Source organism: Heptranchias perlo, unplaced genomic scaffold (assembly GCF_035084215.1).
Source record: "Heptranchias perlo isolate sHepPer1 unplaced genomic scaffold, sHepPer1.hap1 HAP1_SCAFFOLD_43, whole genome shotgun sequence".
NCBI classification, from domain to species: domain Eukaryota; kingdom Metazoa; phylum Chordata; class Chondrichthyes; order Hexanchiformes; family Hexanchidae; genus Heptranchias; species Heptranchias perlo.
In genome coordinates this window covers 5,432,564-5,445,445 of record NW_027139442.1, presented here as the reverse complement: position 1 = coordinate 5,445,445, position 12,882 = coordinate 5,432,564, and the positions used below count along the sequence as shown (strand labels likewise).

General features: G+C 40.6%; 1 protein-coding gene across 1 annotated transcript; it reads right to left on the bottom strand.

The window, feature by feature from the left end:
• Positions 1-8,681: 8,681 nt before the first annotated feature.
• On the bottom strand, positions 8,682-12,299 carry LOC137312511 (probable G-protein coupled receptor 139). Its single transcript, XM_067979050.1, has 2 exons — positions 12,230-12,299; positions 8,682-9,580 (listed from the first exon to the last, which is right to left on the bottom strand). Exons 1-2 carry the CDS (start codon positions 12,297-12,299, stop codon positions 8,682-8,684), a joined length of 969 nt encoding a protein of 322 aa, XP_067835151.1.
• Between the last annotated feature and the right edge of the window lie 583 nt (positions 12,300-12,882).

Sequence of the window (12,882 nt, the reverse complement as noted above, 5' to 3'; positions counted from 1 at the left end):
ACCTCCTCAATAGTGGCGGCGCACGATTACCGAGAGTATTTATTTTACATGAAAGTAGCTCCACGGAGTTAAAGGAACAGCCTTTGCTGAAAACATGTTGGTGCAAGGACCAGATCCAGTCGTGTTCAGAATCTCCTTTCAGACCTGTGGACATCAGAAGAATATCATCAAATGTCCCAGCGTGGTGACAAGTTGGACGAAGACTTCGCCTCTTTCGGTTTTCACCCATTCAGTGTCCTTTCTCAGCTTCCACGACAGAATACGAGGGGGAATTATGGAAGTTACCTCCAAAAGTAACTGCAAACACTCCTGCCTCTGCTGTAAAACCACCAAACCTGGGTATCATTGGTTTAGAAAAACAGAATGTATTGACATGTGTTGCTGTTCAAGCACCCGAGAAAGGTAAAACTTTATCTGAACGTTTCCCATTTAAGAACAGGGGTTAATAAAATGTTATTATTAAAAAGAGCCCAGTCTGGTTGGTTCCTTCACAATACTGTGAACAAAATATGGTTGCAACAGAGGAAGGAATATTGTTTTCCATATCAGTCAGCTGAAATTCAAATTGATAATAAAGAAAATCGTTGGGAATAAAATAACCGAGAGGAGATAAATCCTGAGCACTCGAACCGTTCTGGCGTTCGGACCGAGAGAAGAGAGCTGAGATTATTGAACATTGGCAAGTCCTATCCGTCCAACAGTACCAGTCGAGTCTGAACCTAATCCTGATGTTGAGTGTTTGTGTGTGTGTGGAGGGGGGGGGGGTGGGTGGGGGTCAGCGGAGGGGTACTGTTGTATGATAGATAACTCATATTCCATATCTTCCAGGCAGGACGGCACTCTGGAATCGGTAAGATTTCTGAAGAGATAAAATGGACTCAGGTTAAATGATGAATAATGTATTGGATTGTAAAGTTCCTCCATGGCTCATGAATGAGATGGCAAAATTGTATAATTGGACTTGTAAATTGGACGAGAGGAGGTGACTACGGTATAAGGTAACAACAGGAAAATTGCACCTCATAATGTGATCTCAGCCCTTGGTGATTATGGGTCAATTGCAGGAACTGGGACAGAAAGGGTTATGGAAAATATGTGTGAGTGCATTCACTAGTAACAGAAATCAACTGGGCAAAATTTACCAAAAAATATCAATATGGTATCAATGCACAATCTGATCAGGGAAGTGCAGTTAAGCATAGTTAGTGGATAGCTTTCTTTCGGAGGTGGCTGTCTCCTTGCCTATAGGTAACAACGCGAAGATATATTTTCTAGCCTATTCACGAATATGCAGCAGGTGAGAAAAGAGCTCCAGGCATCCTGGATCTTTTAAAAAGATAGCCTAGAATCTCAGGAATGGTGTATCTGATGCCACGGGTGGCATGATCTTGGGATACTGCTGTGTGAGCACCTGTGATATGACGCGCGTGAGGCAACTAGTTTCCGGTTTGCATGAAGGAGACCCTTTTGAAGAATGGGTCCCAAACATTTTCGGTCATGCTGACAACACGGTAGTTATTGTGGCTCAGGAGAATGAGCAGGCATATTGCATCACTACAGAACCGACCTTCTGCATTAAATTTAATAAAACAACCAGGATGGGTTTAAACGCACTGGTACCGATCAGAGGGATGGGAATTCATTTGGAAAAAAGATGTTAAATTGGAAATTGGATTTCAGGCTGAACCCACAAAATTGAAATTAAAATTATCCGCTATATGAATAAAAGTAATAGAATACTTTTAGATGCATGTCATGACTTTTCGATACATGGAAGTATATCGAGGGCGAACATTTGCACTTTGTTCAATGTACAATGTACGATGTACATATCTAAGATTGGTGGCATTGTAAGCAGTGTAGATGAAAACATAAAATTACAAAGCGATATTGATAGATTAGGTGAATGGGCAAAACTGTGGGAAATGGAATTCAATGTAGGCAAATGTGAGGTCATCCACTTTGGACCAAAAAAGGATGGAACAGAGTACTTTCTAAATAGTAAATAGTTAAAAACAGTGGATGTCGAAAGGGACTTAGGAGTTCAGGTGCACAGATCATTGAAGTGTCATTAACAGGTGCAGAAAATAATCTATAAGGCTAATGGAATGCTGGCGTTTATATCCAGAGGACTAGAGTACAAGGGGGCAGAAGTAAAGCTACAGCGAGACAAAACCCTGGTTTGACGCACCTGGAGTACTGTGAGCAGTTCTGGGCACCGCACCTTCGGAAGGAGACATTGGCCTTGGAGTGAGTGCAGCGTAGGTTTACCAGGATGATACCCGGACTTCAAGGGTTAAGTTACGTGGAGAGATCACAAAATTTGGTGTTGTACTCTCTAGAGTTTAGAAGGTTAAGGGGTGATCTGATCGAAGTTTATAAGACATTAAGGGGAAGAGACAGGGTGGATAGAGAGAAACTATTTCCGCTGGTTGGGGATTCTCAGACAAGGGAGAAGTGGATTCTCAGAAAAGTGGAGCCAGAACTTTCAGGAGTGAGATAAGAAAACATTTCTACACACAAAGGGTCGTGGAAGTTTGGAACTCTCTTCCGCAAACGGCAATTGATACTAGCTCAATTGCTAATTTTAAATCTGAGATAGACAGCTTTTTGCCAACCAGAAGTATTAAGGGATTATGGGCCAAAGGCAGGTATATGGAGTTCGATGACAGATCAGCCATGACCTTATCAAATGGCGGAGCGGGCTCGAGGGGCCGAATGGCCTACTCCGGTTCCTTTGTTCCTCTGTTCCGATTTGGTTCCCTCATCCAAATCATTGATATATGTTTATTATGAATAGTTGGTGCCCAAGCACTGATCCCTGCGGTACCCCACTAGTCATTGCCTGCCACCCCGAAAAAGACCTATTTCTTGCTAAAATTTTCATTCCATGCCAGTATATTACCCCCCAATCCCATGTGCTTTAATTGTGCACACTAACATCTTATGTGGGTCTTTATCAAAGACCTTCTGAAAATAAAAAACAAACGACACCCACAGGTTCTCCCTTATCTATTCTATCAGTTGCATGCTGAAAAACCTCTAGTAGGTTTGTCAAACATGATTTACCCTTCACAAATTCATGTTGACTTTGTCTAATCCCGTTGATATTTTCTAAATGTCCGATTATCACATCCTTTATAACAGAATCTAGCATTTCCCCTACTACTGATGTTAGGCTAACAAGTCTGTAGTCCCCTGTTTTCTCTCTCCCTCCTTGTTTAAATAGTGGGGTTACATTTGCCACCCTCCAATCTGCAGGAAATGTTCCCTAATCTATAGAAGTTTGGAAGATGATAACTAATGCATCCACTATTTCCATGGCTACCTCTTTTAGTACTCTGGCATGCAGATTATCAGGCCCTGCAGATTTATCGGCTTTCAGTCCCATGAATTTCTCCAGCACTATTATTAACTTATTCCGAATTTCCTTTAGTTCCTCCTTCTCACTAATCCCTTGGTTCCCTCGCATTTCTGGGAAGTTATTTGTGTCCTCTTCCATGAAGACAGAACTAAAATATTTGTTTAATTGCTCTGCCATTTCCCTGTTCCTCATTATAAATTCTTTCGTTTCTGATTGTAAGCTACACGTCGCACATGTGTGGCCCAGTGTCCAGTGTGTATTGTTATTCAATGCTTCAGGTGGACCAGGTGTGGCCCAGTGTCCAGTGTGTATTGTTATTCAATGCTTCAGGTGGACCAGGTGTGGCCCAGAGTCCAATATACATTATTATTAAATGTTACCAGACGTAAAGCGGTGTGCAATGTGCATTTTTGTTAATTGTGGCACGTTGACCAGATGTGACCCATTGTCCATTGTGTATTATTATTAAATGTTTCACATTGATCAGATGTGACCCAGTGTCCAGTCTGCATTATTATTAAATGTTGCACGTTTACCAGATGTGACCACGTGTGCAATGTTCATGGCTATTAATAGTTTAACTTTGGCCAGATGTGAACCAGTGTACATTGTGATTAACTGTGAAACATTCACCAGATTTGACTTATTATTATGAAATGATTCACATTGACCAGGTGTGACCCAGAGTCCAGTGTGTATTGTTATTAAATATTTCAGGTGGACCAGATGTGGTGCAGTGTACAAGGTACATTATTATGAAATGCTGTACGGTTGTCCAGATGTGACCCAGTGTCCAGTATTCATTAATGTTAAATGTTACACGTTGACCAAATGAGACAGTGTGCGATGTGCATTGTTATTAACTGTGGCACATTGACCAGTTGTGACCCAGTGTCCGGTGCACATTACTATTACATTTTTCACATTGACCAGAGATGAACCAGCGTCTGGTGCTCTTTATTCTTCAGCGTTTCTCATTGATCAAATGTGGTCCAGTGTACATTATTATTAAAAGTTACACGTTCACAATGTGACCCAGTGTCCAGTGTGCATTAGTGGTAAATATTTCACATTGACCAGATGGGATGCAGTATCCCGTCTGCATTAATATTCAATGTTTCACATTGGTCAGGTGGACCAATACACATTATTACTAAATTCTCCACTTTGCAAGTTGTGGTGCAGTGTCCTGTGTGCATTATTATGAATAAATATTTCCCATTGACCAGATGTGATCCAGTGTCTAGTTCACATTATTACTAAATGTTTCAGGTGGACCAGATGTGGCCCAAGGTCCAATGCACATTATTATGAAATGTTGTACGTTGACCAGATGCGATCCAGTGTCCAGTGTGCATTATTAGTAAATGTTTCGCATTGATCAGATGTGACCCAAAGACCAGTCTGTATTATTATTATACGTTTCACATTGACCAGAAGTGACCCAGTGTCAATTCTGTATTATTATTAAATGTTGCACGTTGACTGGATGTGACCCAGTGATCAGTTTGCATTATTATTTAATGTTTCAAATTGACCAGAGGTGATCCAGTGTCCGGTGTTCATTACTCTTAAATGTATCTCATTGACCAAATGTGGTCCCGTGCCCAGTGTGCATTATTATTAAATGTTACACGTTAACAATGTGGCCCAGTGTAAAGTGTCCATTATTATTAAATATTTCTCATTGATCAAGTGTGCTACAGTAACCAGTGTACATTATTTTTAAATGTTACACGTTATAAGTGTGGTCCGTTGTCCAGTACCATTATTATTCAATGTTTCTCATTAACCAGATGCGCTACATCCAGTGTCCAGTGTGCATTATTATTAAATGTTTCATATTGACCAGATGTGACCCAGTGCCCAGTCTGCATTATTATGAAAGGTTTCGCATTGACCAGATGCGATCCAGAGTGCAGTGTGCATTGTTAAGAAAAGCTACACGTCGCACAGATGTGGAGCAGTGCCCAGTGTGCATTATTATTAAATGCTTCAGGTGGACCATGTGTGACCCAGTGTCCAATATACATTCTTATTAAATTTTACACGTTGACCAGATGTGACACCACGTGCAATGTGCATTTTTATTAACTGTGGCACCTTGACCAGATGTGACCCATTGTCCAATGTGCATTATTATTAAATATTTCAGGTGGATCAGATGTGGCCCCGTGTCCAAGGTACATTATTATTAAATGCTTCAGGTGGACCTTGTGTGTCCCAGTGTCCAGTATTCATTATTGTTAAATGTTACACGTTGACCGGATTTGAGACAGTCTGCAATGTGCATTGTTATTAACTGTGGCACTTTTACCAGATGTGACCCATTGTCCAGTGTGCATTATTATAAAATGATTCACATTGACCAGATGTGACCCAGTGTCCAGTGCGCATTATTATTAAAAGTTTCACATTGACCAGAGATTAACCAGTGTCCGGCGTTCATAATTTTTCAGTGTTTCTCACTGTGGTCCCGTGTCCAGTATACATTATTATTAAATGTTACACGTTCACAATGTGACCCAGTGTCCAGTGTGCATTCGTGGTAAATATTTCACATTGACCAGATGTGATGCAATGTCCAGCCTGCATTAATATTCAATGTTTCACATTGTCCAGAGATGGCCCAGTGTCCAATATGCATTATTACTAAATTCTACACATTGAAAAGTTGTGGTGCAGTGTCCAGTGCGCATGTTTATTAATAAATATCTCTTATTGTCCAGATGTGATCCAGCATCCAGTTTGCATTATTATTAAATATTTCACGTTAACAAGAGATGGCCCAGCGTCCACTATTATTAAATAATCAATATTGACCAGATGTTTTTTTTTATTCGTTCACGGGATGTGGGCGTCGCTGGCAAGGCTAGCATTTATTGCCCATCCCTAGCGAGATTTTTTTTGCAACTGAGTGGCTTGCTAGGCCATTTCAGAGGGCAATTAGGAATCAACCACATTGCTGTGGGTCTGGAGTCACACATAGGCCAGACCGGGTAAGGATGGTCGGTTTCCTTCCCTAAAGGACATTAGTGAACCAGATGGGTTTTTATGACAATCCGGTAGTTTCATGGCTATTATTACTGATACTCGTATTTTAATTCCAGATTTTATTTCATTAATTGAATTTAAATTCGCCAGCCGCTGTGGCGGGATTTGAACTTGTGATTCTGGATTTTAGTCCAGGTCTCCTGGATTACTAGCCCAGTAACATAACCACTACGCTACCGTACCATGCCCAGTATGCATTACTACTAAATACTTCACTTTGACCAGGTACGGCCCAGTGTCAATATTATAATGACGACTAAATGCTTTACGTTGACCAGATGTGACCCAGTGTCCACTGTGCATTATTAGTAAATGGTTCACATTGATCGGATATGACCCGGTGTCAAGTCTACATTTTTATTAAATGTTGCACGTTGAGCAGATATGACACAATGTTCAGTGTTAAATGTTTCACATTGACAAGAGGTGACTCAGTGTCTGGTGCGCATTATACTGAAATGTTTCTCACTGACCAAATGTGGTGCCGTCCAGTGTACATTATTATTTAATGTTACACGTTCACACTGTGGTCCAGTGAAAATTGTCCATTATTATTAAATATTTCTAATTGAACAGATGAGCTAAAGTGTGAACTGTGCATTGTTATTAAATGCTTCACGTTGAACAGATGTGACTCAATGTCCAGTGTGCATGATTACATTTTGCACATTGACCAGAAGAGCTACAGTGTACACTATGCATTGTTATTAAATGCTTCACATTGAACAGATGTGACCTAATGTACAGAGTTTAATATTAAATGTTACACGTAGACCAAATGTGGTGCAGTGTTCAGCGTGCTTTATTATTAAATGTTTCACATGGACCAGGTGCGATCCAGTGTCCAGTGTGCATTATTACTAAATGTTTCAAATTGACACGATGTGGACCAGTTTCCAAGGCGCATTGTTGTTAATAAATGTTTCTCATTGACTAGCTGTGATTCAGTGTCCAGTGTACATAATTATTAATAAATGATTCACATTCACCAGATGTGCCCCATTGTCGAGTGTGCATTACCCCTAATTGTGTCAACTGTACTTTAGTATTTAATGTTTCACAATGACTAGATGTGCCCCAATATCCAGTCTGTCTTATTATTAAATGTTTTAGATTGACCAGAAGTGACGCAGTATCCAGTGTAGATTATTATCAAATGTTTTATATTGCCCAGATGTGCCTTAGTGACCAGTGTTCATTACAACTAAATGTTTCAAATTAACCAAGGATGACCCAATATGCAGTGTGCCTCATTATTAAATGCATCCCATTGACCAGATGTGCATCAGAGTCAGGTGTGCACTATTATTAAATGCTTCACGTTAACCAGATGTGCCCCCTGTCCATTGCATACTATTGCTAAATACTTTACATTGACCAGATGGCATCCAGTGTCCAGTGTACATTATTATTTATTGTTTCATATTGACAAGACGTGGTCCAGCGTTCAGTGTACATTATTATTAAGTGATACACATTGACCACATGTGCTCTTGTGTCCAGTTTGTATTACTATTAAATGCTTCACAGTGACCAGATGTGTCCTACTGTCTGGTGCACATTATTAGTAAATGCTTCACAGTGACGAAATGTGGTCCAGTGTGCATGATTACCGATTGCTTCACAGTGTACAGATGTGGTACAGTGTCCAGTGCACATTATTATTAAATGGTTCACATAGACTATAGATGACCAGTGTCCAATGAACATTATTATTACTGCTTCGCCTTGACCGGATGAGGCCCATTTTCCATTGTACCTTATTCTTATTATTACTATTATTATTATTAATAAACGCTTTACAGTGACCAGATGTGGTCCAGCGTCCATTGGCTATTATTACTTAATGCGTCACATTGACCAGATGCTTTTTATCGCAGACGTTTTTATTTTGTTGTATTATAGTGAATGTGTTAATGTATTTTACTAAAAGGCAGTGCGACGCCCAGGCCCTCGCTGATAGTTTAAGGCAGGCAATTGCCTATTTCCAAGTGGAATTAATGTTACATAACCCCATCAGTCAACTGGCTAAGTCCCATGCCCCGCTTTCTTGCTGTGCACTCATTACCCTTTCTGCATTGCTCAATTTATCCACATCAAAATCCAACTTGCCTTCTTCTGCCTGTCGATATAATTGGCCAACGCACTCTGAACACAGTCAGTCCCTTTCATGCCATCATCTGCCAGCCTGTTGTTATAGAACAGAAGAGGGGACTGGGTTGTAAATCTACAAAGTCTGCTGCAGCTTTATGTCAGTTGTTTGTTATTTACATAAATTGCCATTCAGTGTAAACAGATATTTCACCCCATTCTTCAGCTCCTCTCTGAATTTCCTCTGTGTCAGTCCATAGATACACGTGTTGGTGCAGGAGCTGAGAAGCTGCAGCATGAATCCCGTTTGCTGATTGATGTATATCGGGTTACTGTAGTATTTGTCTGTATAATTGTAGTTTTTCACTCGCCATGTTAATGAATGTACAACGTACGTGACCCAGAGCAGAATGAAATTGCCGGATAGAGTGAAGAGCAACATCATGGATTTCTGTCGATTCTCGGTCTCTGGATCATTGTGGTTATCGACATTGCTCAGCAGTGTCCTGCGGACTACATTGGACATTAAAATGTGTTTGACGGTGAGAGCATTGAACAACAGTATGAAAAAGATGGGCAGCAAAGGGGTTACAATACTGTCGAACCACTCGTACGCCGCCCACAATGGCGAGGTGTGGTAGGCAGCGATTAAAATGCAAAAATATGGGACATTTTTAATTATAAATTGGGGTTGGTACACAAAGTAATGGGGAATGCTCCTCAAACAGCCCAGCACACAAACAATCCCTACAACTAGGCTCGCCGTCCTCTGGGTACAAAACCTTTGTCTGAGATTCTGACAGCAAATGGCGACAAAGCGATCGAAGGTGAAAGCGACCGTGAACCAAACCGAGCAGTCCAGTGCCGCAATCTTCAAGACAAGTTTCAGGGCGCATATGGGAGTGATGAACAAGAAATTTACTGGCAAGTAAATGTTGTTAATTCGCTTCAGTATGACTTCAATGATCACCACCGTTAGATCGGCCCCTGCCATGGCAACCAGGTAGCGAGTGATACATTTGGAGAGACCGCACTTTCCTCGGGACAGGATCACAATCGCCACAAAGTTAACTGTAAAAGAGAGGGCGACACAAAAGAAAGGAAACTATTACTAGATTCAGTACAAAATAGATTACTCGGAGAGTTAGAAAATCTACGGTGTGGCAGTTTAGAGGGGGAGAGGTAATTCGGAGTGGAGCTCGAAAATAAATTAACGCCGAGCTGGTCGAGTGTTTTAATTTAATTTCAGAGAGATCAATCGAAGGAAAGGAGTTCAATCAAGTGACAGTCTCATAAAATCCCTGGTCTCATTTTCCTTTTTTGTCCATTTCTGCCGCCATCTACTTAATTTCCCTCCGCTCCATTCATCAGTTCCCGTCTTTCTCTGAGCCTCAATCAATAATGACTCATTTTCCAGCTCTGTTGGATACTGAGGTCAGAGACACACTGACTGGATGTACACTCGCCATTGCGCGGTTTATTTCCCCAATAAATAGGGAAATCTAGGATTGGCGAGTGTTGAATCCACATTACTCATCACGCACAGATTCCATTGACACAATGTCGAGAGTTTTCCATTTATATTGCAATGCTTATACAGATTATTCAGATTTTACACAAATCCACCTATTGTAAACAATGTGAAAGATAGAAACAGACTTCTGGAGGACAGAGATAGACTGGTGAAATGGGCAGAGACATGGCAGATCAAATTAAACGCAGGGAAGTGTGAAGTGATGCATTTTTGTAGGAAGAATGAGGAAAGGCAATGTAAACTGAATGGTACAATTTTAAAGAGGGTAGAGGAAAGGAGAACCGGGGGTGCACCAACACAAATCTTTGAAGGCGGGGCAAGTCGAGAAGGCTCATAAAAAAGCAAATGGGATCCCTGGCTTTATTAACAGAGGCTTAGAGTACAAAAACAAGGAAATTATGCTAAAACTTCATAAAACGTTGGTTAGGCCTCAGCTGGAGTATTGTGTTCAATACTGGGCACCAACCTTTAGGAAGGATGTAAAGGCCTTCGAGAGGATGCAGAAGAGATTGATAAGAATGCTGAGGGACTTCATTTGTGTGGAGAGACTGGAGAAACTGGGATTGTTCTCCTTAGAACAGAAAAGGTTAAGGGGAGATTTGATACAGGTGTTCAAAATCATGAACGGTTTCATCAGATTGAATAAGGAGAAAATATTTCGAGTAGCACAAGGGTCGGTAACCAAAGAACACTGCTTTAATGTGATCGGCAAAAGAGCCAGAGGCGACATGAGGATTTTTTTTTTTTACGCAGCGAGTTGTAATGATGTGGAATTCACTGCCTGAAAGGACGCTGGGATTAGATTCAATAGCAACTTTCAAAAGGGAATTGGACAAATACTTGAAAAGAAAATATTTAGAGGCTATGAGGAAATGACCGGGGAACGGGACTAATTGGAAAACTCGTTCAAAGAGCCGGCACAGGCTTGATGGGCCGAATGACCTGCTACTGTGCTTTGCCTGCTATGTTGCTATGATACATGTTTCTGTTGTACCGTTTTGTTCAGAAACCAAATAATGATCTGCAAAGTGTTGCCGTACTGAATGTTTCCTTCATCAACAATCTGTGGCGACGACCTTTGTTGTCTGTCGAATCATATTTTATAACATTTATTGTAGATTATTCCCCCGTTGCTTGGCCATCCCATCTAGTTTCAACAGTTAATTTTCTGGTTGCATACTGAACACAGAGCGCTACCAAACATCCAATAGAATTGCTGCAGAGGTGACCTCTGGGCAACACGTTCATCATCAAAGAGGCCACGGTCCTGTCCACTTCTGACAAGTCTCAGACAGGGACTATTAACCTAGATGGTCCGGGACTATCTCTGCAACTAAACTGGAACAAAAGGCAGTGAATTATCAGAGACCAAAGGACCATTCATTGATATTAATCAAATAGCTAACTTTTGACATTGGCAAAAATTGTTTTGAATCAATGTAGTGACTGTGGTCAATTCACTATCAGCAGCACCGAAACACCATTATGTGAGACCTTGAACCTGTGAACTCGTAGACAATTATCTGGACTAAGCTGATTATTTATCGGTTTCCAAATATTTTGTTTGTCCTTGTGTGTTAACATAATATTTCTGGCAATACAAAAGACAATTTGAAACTTCCGCACAGACAACGATTATGCTTTCTCACAGCCCGAATAAGTTTTATATCGTGTCTGATACCAGCGTCTATTCGAGATAAGGAATTCTCCAGCAAACAGTACAGAGGAATAATCTGCCATATCTTCTCAGGTTGAAAATTCATAACAGTTCATAATTTCAATCATCAAATCCTATTAAATAGACAACAAAAATACTGTACAATGAACGGAATAGGCGATGATGTTACAAACATATCAACACATATAATCATAGAATCATAGAATGTTACAGCACAGAAGGAGGCCTTTCAGCCCATTTTACCTGTTCCAGCTCTTTGAAAGAACGATCCAATGAGTCTTGTTATACGTATTTTCTCTCTGTTTTTATCTCTCGCTCTCTCTTTCTCTCTATCTATCTCCCTGACAAGCACACTCTCTCCATATGTGTCTCTCTCTACATTAATCCGTGTTATATATGCATTGTATCAATCAAAACATATCGAGAACAATAAGTTACAGAGCAAGACCAGCAATTAGAGCGGTAATAGTTATATTGTTTTACACGACGACTCGTTCTATTTCCTTACCCGTAATACCAACGGCTGCAAGAACGGGGTAGTAAATACGTTCTATCTCAAAGATGACTGGATAGTCCATGTTCAGTGAGAAGGAGCGATGTCTGCAGCGCTGGACACGATGCTCTGAATAAAAGGTACCAATTCGGTCAAAGGATCCCTTACTTATACCAGAGGGGATCCTCCTCCGGGACAGTTAGCTGGAGAACACCATCAGAGCTATTAGTCACATTCAGTTAAACAAACAGATTTAATCAACCATTCTCCCCAAAGCTTCGTTATGTAACAGAAACTATTTAAAGGGAAATTTCAAAACACATACAAATTTCTTTGAAATTTCTTTAGTAAACAACGATTCTCCTGTAGCCTTTGGACTGAGCATGACAAACAGCCTTATTAACAGGTCTCGGGGTATTTATTACATGTACAGGTCCATCACTTCGATAGTCATCCTTAAAGAATCTAAAGGATCTGAAGGTCACCCACGGGAGTTTAACTTTAGAAACTCAATCTTTGATTTGAGCTGCGAACATGAGGAGAGCTAACGTCCGTGCTATTTCATAGGGTTTTACTATTGAAAGTCACAATCGTAGACAGATGACATCAAGGGGGATAAGGAGTTATTTACATGTTCGAAGTTTATTCATATCAGTAAATCAGGATGA

What these genes read in the sequence shown, in the direction of transcription:
- LOC137312511 (XM_067979050.1), bottom strand. Translation starts at nt 12,299, where the DNA reads ATGGACTATCCAGTCATCTTTGAGATAGAACGTATTTACTACCCCGTT. An exon ending in TGCAGCCGTTGGTATTACGG is followed by an intron (nt 9,581 to 12,229) that starts GTAAGGAAATAG and finishes TCTCTTTTACAG; the next exon opens with TTAACTTTGTGGCGATTGTG.